Source organism: Protopterus annectens, chromosome 6.part0 (assembly GCF_019279795.1).
Source record: "Protopterus annectens isolate FY-2018-M chromosome 6.part0, PAN1.0, whole genome shotgun sequence".
Classification (NCBI taxonomy): domain Eukaryota; kingdom Metazoa; phylum Chordata; order Ceratodontiformes; family Protopteridae; genus Protopterus; species Protopterus annectens.
In genome coordinates, this window is record NC_056737.1 from 428,207,484 (window position 1) to 428,223,565 (window position 16,082).

The 16,082-nt window shown below is 39.3% G+C and overlaps 1 protein-coding gene across 1 annotated transcript in view; it reads right to left on the reverse strand.

Moving 5' to 3' along the window:
- Positions 1–16,082, reverse strand: part of SPTBN5 (spectrin beta, non-erythrocytic 5) — a 1,783,454-nt gene that overhangs the window by 139,430 nt on the left and 1,627,942 nt on the right. Inside the window, exon 65 of the mRNA XM_044073536.1 lies at positions 1,674–1,760. Within this exon, the coding sequence (XP_043929471.1) occupies positions 1,674–1,760 (87 nt within the window). The remainder of the gene's footprint in view (positions 1–1,673; positions 1,761–16,082) is intronic.

Here is a 16,082-nt window from a genome sequence, read left to right on the forward strand (position 1 = left end):
GGATGAGATGTGGATTTCCCTGGTGATTAGTTTGTGGTTGGAACTAATCAGGGAGGAAATGACTATTGGTTTACAGCAACGGTCGCCCATGTTAGTAATGACCAGGTCAAGGATGTTGCTTCCTCGAGTGAGGTTAAGAATGAGCTGGTCCAGGGCATTGCAACTGATGAATTCCATAAAGTGTTGGGATAGTGCACTGGTGCATGAGTAGTTTTTCCAGCTGCTGAAGAGGTAGTTGAAACCACCTAGTATGGGAGTGTTGGGTTGGATCTTAATAGTTTCCAGGGTGCTTAGGAATGTGGAGTGAGAATTTTGGGACATGGTTGGGGACCTATAGCAGGCTACAACCTGAGTCGCCGTCTTACCCAATGTTGGTTGTACCTGGAGTATCTCAGATGCGTTATCCTGGGCTACTAGTCTAGAGGTGTGCATATCCTTTATGAATATGGAGATACCACGGCCTTTGGAGCTTCGGTCCATGTTCTGGGGCCAAAAGGTGTAGAATGAGTTATAACCTGGTAGCACAGGGGTGCTTTCTGCTGCTTTAAACCAGGATTCCCTTACAGCACAAATGTCAATGTTCTCCATTTTTAGGAGTGATTCAAGTGAGTACATCTTGAGATTTAGCCTTCTAGCGTTGAGCAGCATGACCTTTAGATTGGATTTATCTATTTATGGCTTTTACGGTGGTAATTTGGTCTTTGGAACACCACCTAAAAAAGGCATTATAGGGGTGGCAAGAGCCTTAGCCCATACCCGGAAACCTCGGAAACCTAGATGTGACAGATGCAGGCCATCTCTGGCAAAGCATTGAGGTCTGTTAATCATGTCATGCCAAGCAGACAGATACTGGTATATATATACTAAGAGTTGTCTGCTCTTTAAGAATAGTATTCAACAAAGCAGAATTCAGACAATTTCTCAGCTGTAGAATAAGATAGAAATATTTCTTTTGATATAGACATGTCCTTAAAACTATGATTCTTGACTTAAGCATAGTAAATTAAGTTGACCCTAGAAGTGTTTTTGTGGTAGGGACAGAGGGGTGCAAAGGACATAGAGATCTTTCTGTTGTAAATCCTGTTTGCAAAATCTTGGCTATTCCTGTTGTACAGGCAGTTATATGCAGGAAGGTACTGAACATTAAAAGGGCAGCAGGCATCTTCTCTTCTTTTCCTACCTTCCCCTCATGTGCCACTCTCCCTTCTCATAGTCATAGTCATAGTTATAGTCATAGTTATAGTCTGAGATGCATACCTTCCATAACCAAGGTTGTAACCTTACTTAAGATATGCCTCAGATTGCTCATTATCTTAGAGCTAGGCACTCTTCAGAATGTGACAGACTTCTCTATAAATAAGATTAACGATCTCCAGAAGCAGACCGCATGCATGAAGCCCCTCTATGAGCTGCAATAATGATATGTCATTCTGCTAGAAAAGTTAAGTGCCATTTATATCTGACTAAATAGCTATCCCAAAGCTAGGTGAATCAGCACAAAATGTCAGCACAGAGAAAACAAGTCCATTCAATTTTTCATATACCTACTCTTCTGCAGAATAAACTTTTGAAGATGACAAGGTTAAAAATAAAACCAATAAAGAAAAAAAAGCCAGCATTCAGTTATGCAAGTGATTATTTGGGGAACAGTTCAGTAAAATAGAGAGAGATACCATGGATGCTTCCTTCTGATCCTTATAAAAGTAGAGTGTTTGTCTGTTTAGGATCATGTAGAAATTGTGCCACATTTTCAGACTTGCCTGTGAAGAAGAAAAGAAAAAAAAATACAGGGAAATTAAGCAAAACATATTTGCTATAGTGATATAAATACAACATTCAGGATAAAATCAAGTGACAGAAATTAGATCTTCACTGATGTGGATTTTTTATCCACAGTATTTATAACCCCAACCCCCAAATAAAAAGCCAGGTAACTTGGATGTTGCTGACAAAAACATGATAACCTAGGTTCAACTATGTTAGAAGTGAATATAGATAAACCACTTTATGTTTATTACAATGAATAACAAAAGCAGTATTCACAAAGATCATTTTTAATACATGAGTTCTTGAGTGTGGAAAGAATGGTTTTCCAGCCAACATGTAGATAACAGACACCTGCCTTAAACTTTACTGCTGAAAATGTATGAATAAACAAAATAAATGAAAAATAAACAGTTTAAAACATGTTTAGCAATACGTAAATAAGAAATCATCAAGATCTGCAACCTGTCTACCAAAAAAAATGCATATCTGACATTGTGCATGCAGTTGTCACCTTCCTGCATAACTGTTTATATAGTTTGTTTCACTGCAGTTCCTTGCATTGTACTGTTTACATAATTTACTTCTCACAGTATAGGGTGCGGGGTACAAGATATTCGGTACTGTCATCATCATTATACACTTCACTTTGCAAACTGTACAATGACCAAATTGACAAAAACGCAATATGCTCAGATTACAGCTAGGCCACCTTAGGTACCAGTCTAAATACTGGAAACAATATCCAAACATTGCTGCACAGGGCAGGGATACACAGAGTGGCACAGTTGATGGTGTTGGTGCCTCAGCATTTGGTCCTCCTGTTTGGTCCTTGGATTATGGTGCTTCTGTATACAGTCCCCATGTTCTCCTTTTGCCTGTGTGGCGTTTTGTGGGATGCTTTATTTTCCTTCCAGAGGCATGCCATGGATAAAAAGAAGATTGTACAAATTGTCTGTAGGGGTTGGAGGTGTGGGTGTGTATATGTGTGTGTGTGTGTGTGTGTGTGTGTGTGTGTGTGTGTGTGTGTGTGTGTGCGTGTGTGTGTGTGTGTGCGCATGTGTGCACGTGTGCGTGTGTGTGTGTGTGTGTGTGTGTGTGTGTGTGTGTGTGTGTGTGTGTGTGTGTGTGTGTGTGTGTGTGTGTGTGTGTGTGTGTGTGTGTGTGTGTGTGCGTGCATGCATGTGTGTGCGTGTGTGTGTGTGTGTGTGTGTGTGTGTGTGTGTGTGTGTGTGTGTGTGTGTGTGTGTGTGTGTGTGTGTGTGTGTGTGACTGTTTATCTAGCTATCTTCTGACAGGCAGACATCATATTCAGGACTGTTTCTATGCCTTGCACCCACTGACTGCTGGGATGGGATCTCACTCTTCCCTGACCCTGAACTGGATAAAGAATGAGTGAAAAAATGCACTGAAAGGAAATTGCACAGATGATGTAATTTAAAGAGTTTATGTTCACCAGTCAAGTGATGGTTCTTTGATGTGGATATTTGTTTTAGATTTTACTAAATTTTTATTTTTACAAATGATGGTACAAAAGAACTACCAAGATAGTGGGTAGGGCTTAGTCAGGAAAGAACAAAGTAGAGATAGGAAATAACTTTAGATGAGAAAAAACTGTACAAAACACTAGAGAGTCAAAAAAAAAAAAAACACAGAAAAGCTAACACTTAGCTGAGAGAAGGCTTGGCACATCTGATGAGGAACGCATCAAACGAGATCTAAAGAGACTATGAGAGGGGCATTGTGGGTAGGTCTTAGCTAAGAGTTTTTGGCTGGTGCGAGCCTGGTAATGGCTGCGTCGGTTCTGAGGACAGAACCGAAATCCCAACAGTATGGAATGAATAAAGATTTACAACATCAGATCATTATTTATAAACAAAAATGGAAGAAATATCAAAGATATTTTAGAAGGAGAAAGATCTATTGAGATTAATGGGAATAAAGGTACTCACAAATGTTTATCAATGTTCCATGGATAGGTATATCTTCTTTTGTGCATCTACTAATATGATTTATAGGACACCGGTTTCTTTCATTTTTTTTTTTTTACTTGCAGTTCTACTTTTGTACTTTACATTGCCTCACGAACAGTGTGTTGTAGATTTTATATAGGAAACACTAATAGGCAGTTGAAAAATGTATGCATGAACGTCATTATGCCATAAAAAAAATCTAACCAGTGCTTTGGCAAAACATTCTAGGGGGTATGTAGTTTAAAAATAAATATTTTATGTAGTGGATATTTTACCTGAGCTTTGTAATGGCAATAAGAAGGATGAACTAGATTTTAAGGAAATGAGAAGGTAAATCTTGTTAAATGCATATGTGTACCTTGGTTTAAATGGGATTATTAATTATAAACGTGTTTTAAAGAAAAACAGAAGGTTGCAAAGATGTGAAAAAGATACACTTGACTCATGTGTTCATTAAAAGTAAGAAATTGTGTCAAGTGCTTTGTCAGGTGGTTGACTGTTGTTCATATAAATCATATGAAAGGTATTTGTGAGTTATTCTGAAGAAGGCTTCAGTGAAAGTTGGAAGCACTAAACAAATAAAGGTTATGTACTTACCATAATGATAGAATCCACGGTGGTGGTGCTGCGGTAGCGTTGTGCCTCACAATAAGACGCTGTCCAGTTCGACTCTCAGCTAGAGCGTCTTCTGCATGGAGACATGCGTGAATGGGTGTACCTTTGTTGAAGGTTTTGCGTCAGGGCTGGCAACTCGGCACGTAAAAATCAACTGCCAATCATTAGTGGATGGGAGTTCCGCTGTGGTGACCCCTAACTGGGAAAAGCCGAAAGACACAACAACTTACCATAATAATAGAGCTGTGCTGTCTTCTTTCATCGGTTCAACCTGTGGGTTATTGAATCCAACTCAGATTTGATACTGGCCATCTCACAGTCTTCAGTCTGAGAGCTCTGTCTCCTCTACCGACAATACCCTGCTCTCCTACCTTCTACTTAGATCGAGTTTACCCCTTACCAACTCCCTAGAGTAGTATCAAATCTAAACAACATGTTAATAACATAGGCAGAGGGTGATAGACAAGGACACCTACATGCCAGCTTATAGGCCAGACAACAAGTCCAAGCAGGAGCACTTCACTAAAAACTGTGACAATTTAGAGGGGATATGGGGGTAGAGATGGCTGGACCAGATGAATGAAGACAACATGGATCTATCATTACAGTAATTACATAACTTTCATATCTAAAGTTGTATTTTCTGTCTGGCTTCAATTTGTGGGACAGAGTCCCTAGCCAGAGGAAACCCCGGGAGGCCCTAGTATAGAACATTCTATAAAATGGTGGGACAGAATGAAGCTCTTGAACTAGACTGAACATCAATTTTGTAATGGGTGACAAAGGTATGAGAGCTAGACTAGCTAGCTGCAGCAGAAATTATCATCAAAAGAGGCCTGTGAGAAAAAGACAGAAGAGGTAGCCACTGCTCTAGTCGAATGACCTCTATGCTTTGCACAAATGAAATGGAGTCGGAGAGCTATTTGGATAGGGTCACTTTGGAAACAGGCTTTCCCATTCTCAACACAGAAAAGGAAACAGACAGTTTATCAGATTTTTTAAAATTTTTAGTTCTATCTAAATAAAACACAAGTTGTCTATGCACATACAAACAGTGAAGTAAATATTTTCCCAAGTTAGAGAAATTTGAGAGATGTTTTCAAGAAGGAGGTGAGGAACCAATCATCCAGGTAGGGAAAAACCTACAACCTGATCAGGGTTGCCACTACTACCATACATTTGGTGAACATCAGTGGAGATGTGGTGAGAGCAAAGACCAGAGCCCAAAACTGGTAATGCTTGGCCCCCAGCCGAAAGTGCAAACATCTCTTGCACTGCCTCATTATCTTTATGTGATGGTAGGCATCCTGGATATCTATAAAGCACATCCAGTCATCCTTCTTGAGAAGAGGTAGAAAGGAGTGTACTGTGACCATCCAGAATTTGTCTGTTTGATGAAGAGATTCATTCTGCTGAGATCCAGAAATAGTCGGCTTCTTTGTTTTTCTTTGGTACCAAAAAGAATCTGGAATAGATCCTGGATCCTCACTGATCTGGTGGGACCTCTTGCATGACTCTGGATTTCTACTGTAGTGTCCCCATACCTCTGAACCTCTTAGAGCAAGAAATCTGGACAAAGTCAACAATAATGGGGTGGACAAAGGCCCAAAAATACGGACACTTTTTTTTAAAAATATTGCTCTTATAAACTTAGAAAATGAATAGAATAACAGGTTTTGCATCAGCATGAGTTTTCTAAAGGGTATGAAGTGTGATACTCAAATGTCTGTCATTTTCTGACTTCAACTCTAAATAATTTGCCAGAATACCACAATTTTATTAGAACCAGACCAAAAACATGAGGTAAAAATCTGGACATTCTGTGAAAATCTCACAGTTGAAAGGTATATGTGTCCCTATTCTGATGGGGTGGCATGTCTGGAAGAGATTTTTGGGAATCCTTTGGAGTAAATAAAAAGGGAATTGTATAGCCTCTGGACATGGCTGTCAAAACCCATGCATCTAATGTGATGGCCTCCTAAGCTTTTGGGTAGAGAGCCAAGTGACCCTTGACTGCCTTCAGAGCTTTCAGGAGTAATGAAAAGGCTTCCCAGAGAAATGTCCATGTAAGCCTTGATTCTGCGGACTATCTCTGCCATGTGTGTAGCATCCAATATTTTTACCAGCTATGCCACGGGGGAACCTTCCACAGAAGTGTGCTGGAAAGGCTGTTGCACTTTAGGAAAAATGAGGCTCTTATCTCCCTTCTGCTTCCAGGAGTAGGATCACTGAGGAGTGGGAAAAGGCACTCTGATGGCATCGGAATCTTTATGTCCTGTTTACTCCTACCTAACGTCTCCTTGATCTTTTGGCCAAAATGGCAAGGATTGTCAAAAGGACCCTTGACAAAGAATGCTTTAAAGCAATATGCAAAATTGTACAAGTTCATCCAGGCATGATGACTCATGGTGATGCCAGTGCCTGCTGTGTGAGATGTCTCATTGTCTGCATTGGACAGCAATCTCATGTTGGCATTTTTGATAGACTGCATGATTGGCAACTGAGCCCCCATGGTCTTCTATGTCTCTGGGAGCTGCTGAGTCCTCACAAAATTTGATATTTCATCTTCCAGGTTTTACACTAAGAAGTTCAGAGCAAGAACAAATGAACAAAAGGACAAGAAAAGAAAGTCATATGGAACAAAGGATCATTTGTTGTTAAATAAAGTCAGAGGGGAGAACTGTAAAAAGGGGAGGAATCTAAGTATTGCATGGCTTGATTACAAAAAAGTATTTGATAGTATCCCACATTCATGGATAAAAGAGTGATTAAAAATGTATAAGATACACCCTCCACTAATTGACAACATTACAGTGACCATGAAACAGTGGCTGACCACTTTGCAATTAAGCTATGATAAAGGACAAATTATTATCCCAGGGATAAAAATTCATACGGGGATATTCCAGGGTGACTCTCTGTCACTGCTGCTATTATGTCTTGCCCTTAACGCATTAAGCTGTCTACTTAGCTTAGGCAATGGCTATAATTTAGCTCCTAGAAAACAACAAAGTGTAAAGATTGCTCATGTTCTCTTTGTCGATGATTTGAAACTGCATAGCTCATCAGATGAGGAACTGAAGCACAACTGCAAGTTGTCAAAACTTTTTCAGATGATATAGGAATGTCATTTGGTCTTGATAAATGTGCAAAAGCAACCTTTAAAGCAGGAAAGCTGCAGCACCAAGAAAACATCAGTTTGGGACCAGAATGTGATATAAAAGAACTTGAGCAAGAGGAAGTCTATAAATATTTGGGAATTGATGAAGGATCAACAATAAAACATGAACAAATGTGAATAAAACTTAGTAAGGAATACTTTAGAAGACCAACAAACACTCCTCAAAGCACCAGGGAATTAAGAGCCTCTGCAAAACTGCACAGAACTATACAGATTCCAATATCTAATATCCAAGCAGAAAGGCATCCGACGAGGGAGTCGTTCAAAACAAACTATTTATTAACAGGTAGGTTAGCGCTTTTGAGGCTTTCAAGGCACTTCATTAGACATTTTCAAAACTAAAACCATTACAATTTAAAAACCATCATGGTAGTTACATCAACAACTCCCTAGCCAATAGGACTCTTAAACCAATTACATACTAAAAATTATCCGATTTCAGTTTATTACTGCACTAAAATCTCATAAAACCTCTTTATCTAACATATAAATATAAAATACATATTTATACACAGTTATTAATCTTAGGCATCATCTATCACTCCAATGCATCTTGTACTTAAGCACTTTCCAATTAAATGCTACTTCTTCTTCATTAAAAATAAATAATTTTACAAACAGTTAGAAGATGGCAGTATAATATTGCATAATCCATGTTTAAATACAGTCAAATAACTTTTCAAAAGATTACAAGAAATGTATATAAGGATAAGCCGCGGTGGTGTAGCGTTAGCGTTGTCGCCTCACAGCAAGAGGTTCTCCCGTTCGACTCTCGGCTGAAGCGCCTTCTGTGTGAAGTCTGCATCTCCTCCACAGGATCAAGTGACATTTGAAAGACATGCATGAATGGGCATGCCTTCATTGAAAGTTGGGCATCGGGCTGGCACCTTGGCACCATAAAAAATCAACTGCCAATCATTAGCGGACTGGGGTTCCGCTGTGGCGACCCCTAACCGAGGAAAGCCGAAAGGAAAAAACAAAATAAACAAGAAATATATATAAGGTCAGAATGCTTTCTACCCAGTCAAAAATACACATAATCCAACCCTATTTCATGACACAACATAAAATAAAACCCACAATTCTACATGCAAATCAACATGCATAAAAAGTGTGAATTGCTTATTGTTATAAAGACCATTCTTACCAAAGTAATTCCTACCAAATATATGTATACTTTTAAATCTCAACGTCTACCTGTTGAAACCCCTAATACTTGGTAGTACTTTGGTAGGAATTGCTTTGGTAAGAATGGTCTTTATGACAATAAGTCATCTGAATAATTCCACATTAAAGAGATCTGACTGTAACTAATGAAAAGGTTGTTGCTAGCAAAAAAAACTTATATTTAAGTTTTTCATCTACAAACTCACTGTCTGCTGCCCTTGAAGAATAAACTGCCTATGTTACATTAAAAATGATACGCTGGTAATATTGCAATAGGGAATGGATGGCTACCTAAAACGGATTCATGGTTATTAGGCATCTTATCCAAAGGAGGACATACTCAGGACTGCAGCACCCAACCCTCTTAAAATCCAACACAGTATCAGCAATCCATCTACATGTATGGGAATAGAACTCATGGCCTTCTGCATCAAAACAAGAGTATGCTACCTGCTGTGCTACTAACACTGCTTTAAAACTCTAAACACACAACAGTGATACCACTTGCTAAGCAAAACAGTTGCACATTTTGAGTAAAGGATTTGGGCTCTTGTTTCCTGTAGGTAAGGTACATGGCTTGAGCCTAAGCAAATTACTAACCACTTGCTAATCCTAACTAGGACATTTTACTGTCTCTCACACACACACTTCAGCCTTTTAATGCAAGAAATCTGGACAAAGTCTAAAATAAATAGGAACAGTTTATAAATATTCTCTCTTAGAATACAAAGAAATCAAGGCAGAGAATTACAGTAGTGGGATTTATGTAGCTCAGAATATATTTAGATTACACAGTGTAATGAGGGTGTGCAAAAGCTGAAGTTAAGGAGGTGAAATTCCCAGGATGCTCTTCAACAATCTGGGGGTGCAAACACCTAGTACGTGTTCCTGTCCCGTGGGCAGTGTGTTAGCAAATAAGAAATTATCTTTATGCCAGTCTCCTGAAAGCATATAAATCTAGGCCCTAGGCTTAGTGCTCTGTGTCCTAATATGCTAAAATACTTATAACGTTAGCAAGCTCAAAGTCAAGCATCTCAACATTCTTATATACTTTTGCCACCATGGAAGATGCAAGTGAGAGCAAAGTCTTCCATGGTAATCTGAGTCAGACTGTCATTAGCCTAAATATAGTTAGGCAGGCTCAACCAGTCAGTCTTCAATACCTAGCAATGATAAGCGGCTAGATTCATAATGGCAGCAAAATGAGCCACTATGTTATATGTTTTAGTGACATCTAATAAACCATTATCACAGCCACCCGAAATCTAGAACCAATAAATAAGTTTAGGAGCAAGCACATGCTGTGCTAAAGCAAGGTTAGTTTCTGGGGATAATTTTGCATTAAACTCAATATAGAGCCCCAGTACCTGATGAACTTGCTTCATCTTCTCATTTACATGGGCAGAAAGGAAAATCTCTCCATCTGAGTACTAAAATTAAAAAAAAAATGAAGCACTAAAACATCGGCTCTCTAGCACAGAGGTGTGAAGCCCTGACTACAACTCGGACCACCTGAAAATTTTAACAGGCCAGCAGTGAAAGCATCAGCCATCATCGGCTCACCCATTCTTGGTGGGGAGACTGGTCCACCACATTGGCAGCATCTACTAGAGAGACAAGACACAGAGAGAGAGAGAGAGAGAGAGAGAGAGAGAGGGTTGCACGGCCTGTAATAAATAGTGTAAGGATATACACTAAGTCCCAAGCTGCAGCTAATCAACTGCCCTCATTGGGCACTAACAGGAATGTGCACATCCAAAGGGAATGTGTTGCATGCTTACAGATGAGAGGGTTGTATGTCAGCTGCCAAAGAAGGGGTTAGGCCAATGTAAGAAAATCCTTGATTACTGCCTGGATGTGGAATGGGCCAAATGATTCTGGGAATGCTGCTGGCGGTCAGGCAGAGGTGAATTAAAAAAATAAAAAAACACAGAATAAGTAGCAAAATATGCTCTGTTAACCTTTCAAATCTATTCATAGCAAAACACCATGACTAAATGCTCTATTTTTTATTTATTTATTTTTTACAATGTTACTCTTTTGTTTTTTTAATGGTCATAGCTTTAACAGCATTTTAAATTATATTTGTTTACTAGACTTGGAAAAACATTTTCTTCAAACACCGAACTGCAGTTCCAAGCCACCCTTTTTTCCTGATATATTAAAGCCAGCTACCTCTGACTGATGACACACATAAAAAGACAGAAACAGGAACCTGTCCAACTAATTACTTTACTGTATTAAGATTGCAAAAAATCTAAGATGTAACCTTGCTCATCCTCGTCTACATGAGATTAAAAATCAAGTGGCAATGTTAAAAGAAAATCTTAAGAGATTTCACAAAACAGCTTGACACAGAAATCAACAAGTGTACTGTATAATTTTACTTTAAAAGGGGAAGAAAAAGTACTTCTTAATGAAGAAAACTTGCTAGTTAAGTGAATCTGTCCTTCAACTGAAGATCCATGTTTAAACAACATTCTGGAAAATGTGATCCACATGAATCTTGAATTTTATCTGCAAGAAAACATAATGCAACCAGTACAAAAAATGTATTTAAATCACTCTGCAATGCAAATATGAATTTTCTATATGTTCAAATTATTGTGCAATACAAATTAGCTATGTGAATATTTTTAATGTTTCTCAAAGCAATAAATTGTAAATAAACTGCATACTTCCTGCACTTAAAAGAAGATTTTGACAAAGAAAAGCAATACATTAAAATCAGAGCTCCAGTACATATGGCTGATGTATTCAGTTTCTATCAAAATGCAATATGTCAGTATGTTCAACTAAGCAACTTACTTACAGCTTAATAGAGTCAGGACCTAAACAAATGTAATATAATTAAAATGCTTCAAAAGACAATGCGGGTCATGTTATACAGCACTAAAGGTACAGATAATTTCTGAAGAAACACCGTACAGGGGAATTTACTTTCTCAATTTTCCACAGACTCACATATAACTGTATAATGTAATATGTAACCACAGTAAACTAGAAATGTAATTAATGAAACTGCCGTTCAAATGGTATGTACAGCCATAAAGATAGTTGGCTATAAACTAAAGATCACTTTCATGTTCCCGATGAAAATGTAATGAAATGCAGCTATTAATAACAAAGACTCGAGATTTTAAATGCCCCAAACAGTGTTACTTGCACATATGAACATTAATAATAACATTTCAGAATTAAATCTTAATACTTCACATAACTGAAAACAATGTCAAATCAGAATGTCAAAACTACCATGCAGCACACCAACAGGAAACCACTGAAAAGAGAAGAAACACAAGCAAAATAACAATGGAATACAATACCACTCAGTTATGCAAATACTTAAATATACTGTTTTCTTCATCTTTACCTGTAATAAAGTCACGGAAATCCCCAAAACGTATACAAGGCAAAACTTCACCCAACATGCCATCCTGTTGCTGGACCAAATATCCAGGCAAGAGTAAGATCAAATGCACAGCAGCAATTTAATCCAGAGAGGATGGCTTACAATTATAGATCCACAGTCCAAATGTCTTCAGGAATTCAAATTCTGCACACGGACCAGGAAGCTCGGTCGCACATTGTTCTATAAGAAGAACACCTTTAAAAAAGAAAGTTTCTTTTTTAAGAAACAGGGCAGCAGATGTGGCGGTGTGCCGTATCAGCGCATACTGGCCCAAAAAAAAGCCCTGTTTGTATGCTAGATAAAGAGGTTTTTATGAGGATTTTAGTGCAGTAATAGACTGAAATTGGATAATTTTTAGTATGTAATTGGTTTAAGAATGCTATTGGATAGGGAGTTGGTGATGTAACCACCAAGATGGTTTTTAAATTCGAATGGTTTTAGTTTTGAAAATATCTGATAAAGTGCCTTGAAAGGCACGAAAGCACTAACCTACCTGTTAAAAAATAGTTTGGATTGAACAACTGCCTTGTTTGCTGCCTTTCTGCTTGGATATTAGAATACTTTAGAAGACTTAAATTTATTCTGAAAACAGCATTGACATCTAGGAACAAAATTCAAGCTATAAACCAATTTGCTCTTCCTGTCCTAACTTACAGTTTTGGAGTGATTGACTGGCCCCAAAATGTGTTGGATAGACTAGACAGGAAGGATGCTTCATGTTCACCAAATGATTTATAAAAATCAGTGCATACCAAGATTATATATTCTCCATTCCAAAGGAATTATGGGCTTTGTTGAAATTGATTACATGTATAGATCTGCAATCATGGGAAGATCTGCTGACCTCACAAAACCCAAATGTAGTGAAAGTTTTGAAACATGGGGAGAATAAATCTAAGATGACATCTCTGCTTAATCTAGCAGAAGCATATCAGTTTCAAGCCGGACTGGAAATCAAACCAAAAGTATATAAAAATCAGGCATAAACTGAATGTGCCAAAAAGCAAAAGAAAGAATACAAGGTAATGGAACAGATGAGAAGGCAAGAAATGTGGAAAATGCATAAATATAGTTGCAAGTATAGAAAACATCTGGAAGATCCTCATGTTGATCAGGATCGAATGCAGGAATGGTTATGGAGAGACAAATTCAAACCAAGAGATGAAGGATTAATATTGGCAGCCCAAGATAGTTGGCTACATACACGATGGTTTACAAAGTCCATTGAACAAGTGGGAGAAACAGACAAATGTAAGTTTTGTAAAATGGAACTGGAAAAAGTTACACATCTCGTTACTGGTTGTGACATACTAATGGCAGAAGGACTGTATACTGAAAGGCATAATAATGTGGCAAGATTGTTGCACTGGGGATTGTTCAAGCATTATGTATTGAAGTGGCTGAAAAACACTGGAAACATGACCCACAAAGCATCATAGAAAATGATGAAGTCTACATCACATGGGATCACCCGTTAACAACAGTTCAAAAGATAGATGCTAGAAAAACGCATACAGTGTTCTATGAAAAGAAGACAAAAGTAGCATTGGTCATTGAAATCACCACACCCAGTGACACTTACAGTGTCTTGCATACAGAGAGAGACACAAGGTCATAAAATATCAGGATTTGCAGGCAGAAATGAGAGCAATGTGGAAGAAAGCTACCCAGACAATTCCAATAGTAGTAGGAGCAATGGGTCTCAGTTGCATTTAGATATGTTACCAATACATGTAACACCGTACGAATTGCAGAAGGAGTCATTACTGGGCACACTGCGGGTGCTGTGAAGAGCACTTCTGGCTGACATCAAAGACTGAAACAATACTAATTTCATGAAATTTAATTGTACTCTGACTTAGGAATGGGGTCCATTCCCATCATGGTATTAGAAACCCAAAAGATTTAGGGAAATTAAAAAAAAAAAAAAAAGTCTTGTCAAATGAGAAAGACAGTCGATCACATGCAATGAAAAGGTTTTTGAAGGAAACATGAGCTTTCCCATGTGGTCCAGAGCCTGAGACAGGGTGTATGGATCAACAAACTGTCCTCAGAGATATCCCTCTTCATAGCAGCCACAACCACAACTCCAATGGGGCTTGTCTTTAGGATGATGTCAAAATGCTATCCGGTTTCCTAGGAATTGATTCCACCACAACAGGTTCACTGTAAGCCCTCCATGGCACCAGGTCTATAAGGGTCTCTGGAGGGAGGACCATTCAAGATATGGATGAGCCGCACCAAAGGTCTCCTCTGGGGAAAGTGCCTCTGTGGTCCATCCCCCTTACTGTTTTCAATAACTCCAATAAACTTCCAAAAGAGGTGTCATCATGGGGGGTCAGATTTGGGGGAGTCCTCCCCTTCACTGAGGTCAGTGCCCTCATTGAGGCATTCATCATATGGGAATCCAATTGCTTCTTCTTGCATTTACTCTTACTATGTCCCTTGCTGACAAGAGGATTGGGAGGAGATACTAAAGAAATAAGGGACCCTAAATGCAGGGGAAACCTTGGGACCAGAAGGTGCAGGATGCCTTGGAATCAGCTGGTGCAAATCTGCAGGACCAGAAGCATGGGAAAAAGAAGAATCCAGTGCCAGTGATGAAGCTCCATTCTCTGAGCAGGAGAAGATCCCCTCTATGGAATTAATAGTCAAAGCCAAAGCTGGTTGACCAGACCTGGCACTTCTTGGATCCGAGGACCTGAATGAGACACCAGTATATGGTGCTGACTCAACTGACTCCAGCACTGAGATTGGTGCTGACTCAACTGGCTCTGATGCTGAACTGCCAAGAAAAGCTCCCAGGGGCAGAGACAATTCTGACACCCAGAAATTCAACCTGGACCAGAGAGCCATGGCCCCAAACAATCAGCTCTGAGGCACACCTGCCTCTGAAGTCAAGAATACCAAGGAAGGAGTTGGCAACTGAGGAGGCCAAGTCATTGCAGCTGGTAGGCTGGATGACAGCACTGCTGGACCCATAAACCTCAGAGCTGAAGGAAAAAGGGGAGGAAAAACAGTGGCTGGAGCTGAGACCTCAGGAAAAGGGGCTGATGAGGTTGGAAAGCTTCCTAGTTGTATCTGGGCCAGCAATAAAGGATTGCATCAGCTGCTCCAAGTTGATAGCTTTGTGCTACAAACTGATCTGGTGGTATGGCAAGAGGATGCCACCAGCAGTAGCTTGGAAGACTTCCTTACTAAGTTTGGATATGAGGAATGGATCTAAACATGAGAGGCTTGGATCCAGGGTGGGGGAAAGGATAGCCCGAGAGAAATCTGCTGGAATGATAGGCAAGAAAGGGAAGTGCAACTTGCCCACTGAGATGGAACAGTCTTTTGCCAGTAAAGGATTGGAAGTGCTAAGAGTGGGAGAACTGGATTCTTCTGACACCACTAATACAGGAGAAGGTGGCCAGACAGAAGGTGCTGGAACCAATAGTGTTGGAGCCAAAGGCACTGAAGGCTTGTGAAACTTCAGCTCTGGCTGACCCTCACAGGACAAAGAGGGCCATTTGTGGTCCCCTCATTCCTTGAACTGGGACTTAGGATCTTTGTCTTGGGATGGCGTCTTATCCCACTTTTATGATCTCTTACTAGAAGAAGGGAAAGGGATGATGAAGAGGCTGATGAAGGCTGGAGCAGCGCTTTCATAACCAGTTTGGCCGGATGTTCTTTAAGGGCTTAGAGCCCCAAAAGTCATACATGCTGAGCAGTCCATATCTAAATGGGCAATGATTGTGTGCATCTTGTGGTGGCACTTTATGTCTGCATACAACACACTTCTTAAAACCAGAAATTTCCTTCTCCATAATTAAGTCAGATAAAACTAACACCTATACTACCAATAATAATAAAGAATTACTTCAACACACACTATGAATTCACTTATATAATTCTTCTCTTATAATTTACTTTTAACTCTTATCCACTCTGATACCAACCTTTCATTAGAAAACTTAACACATTAGAA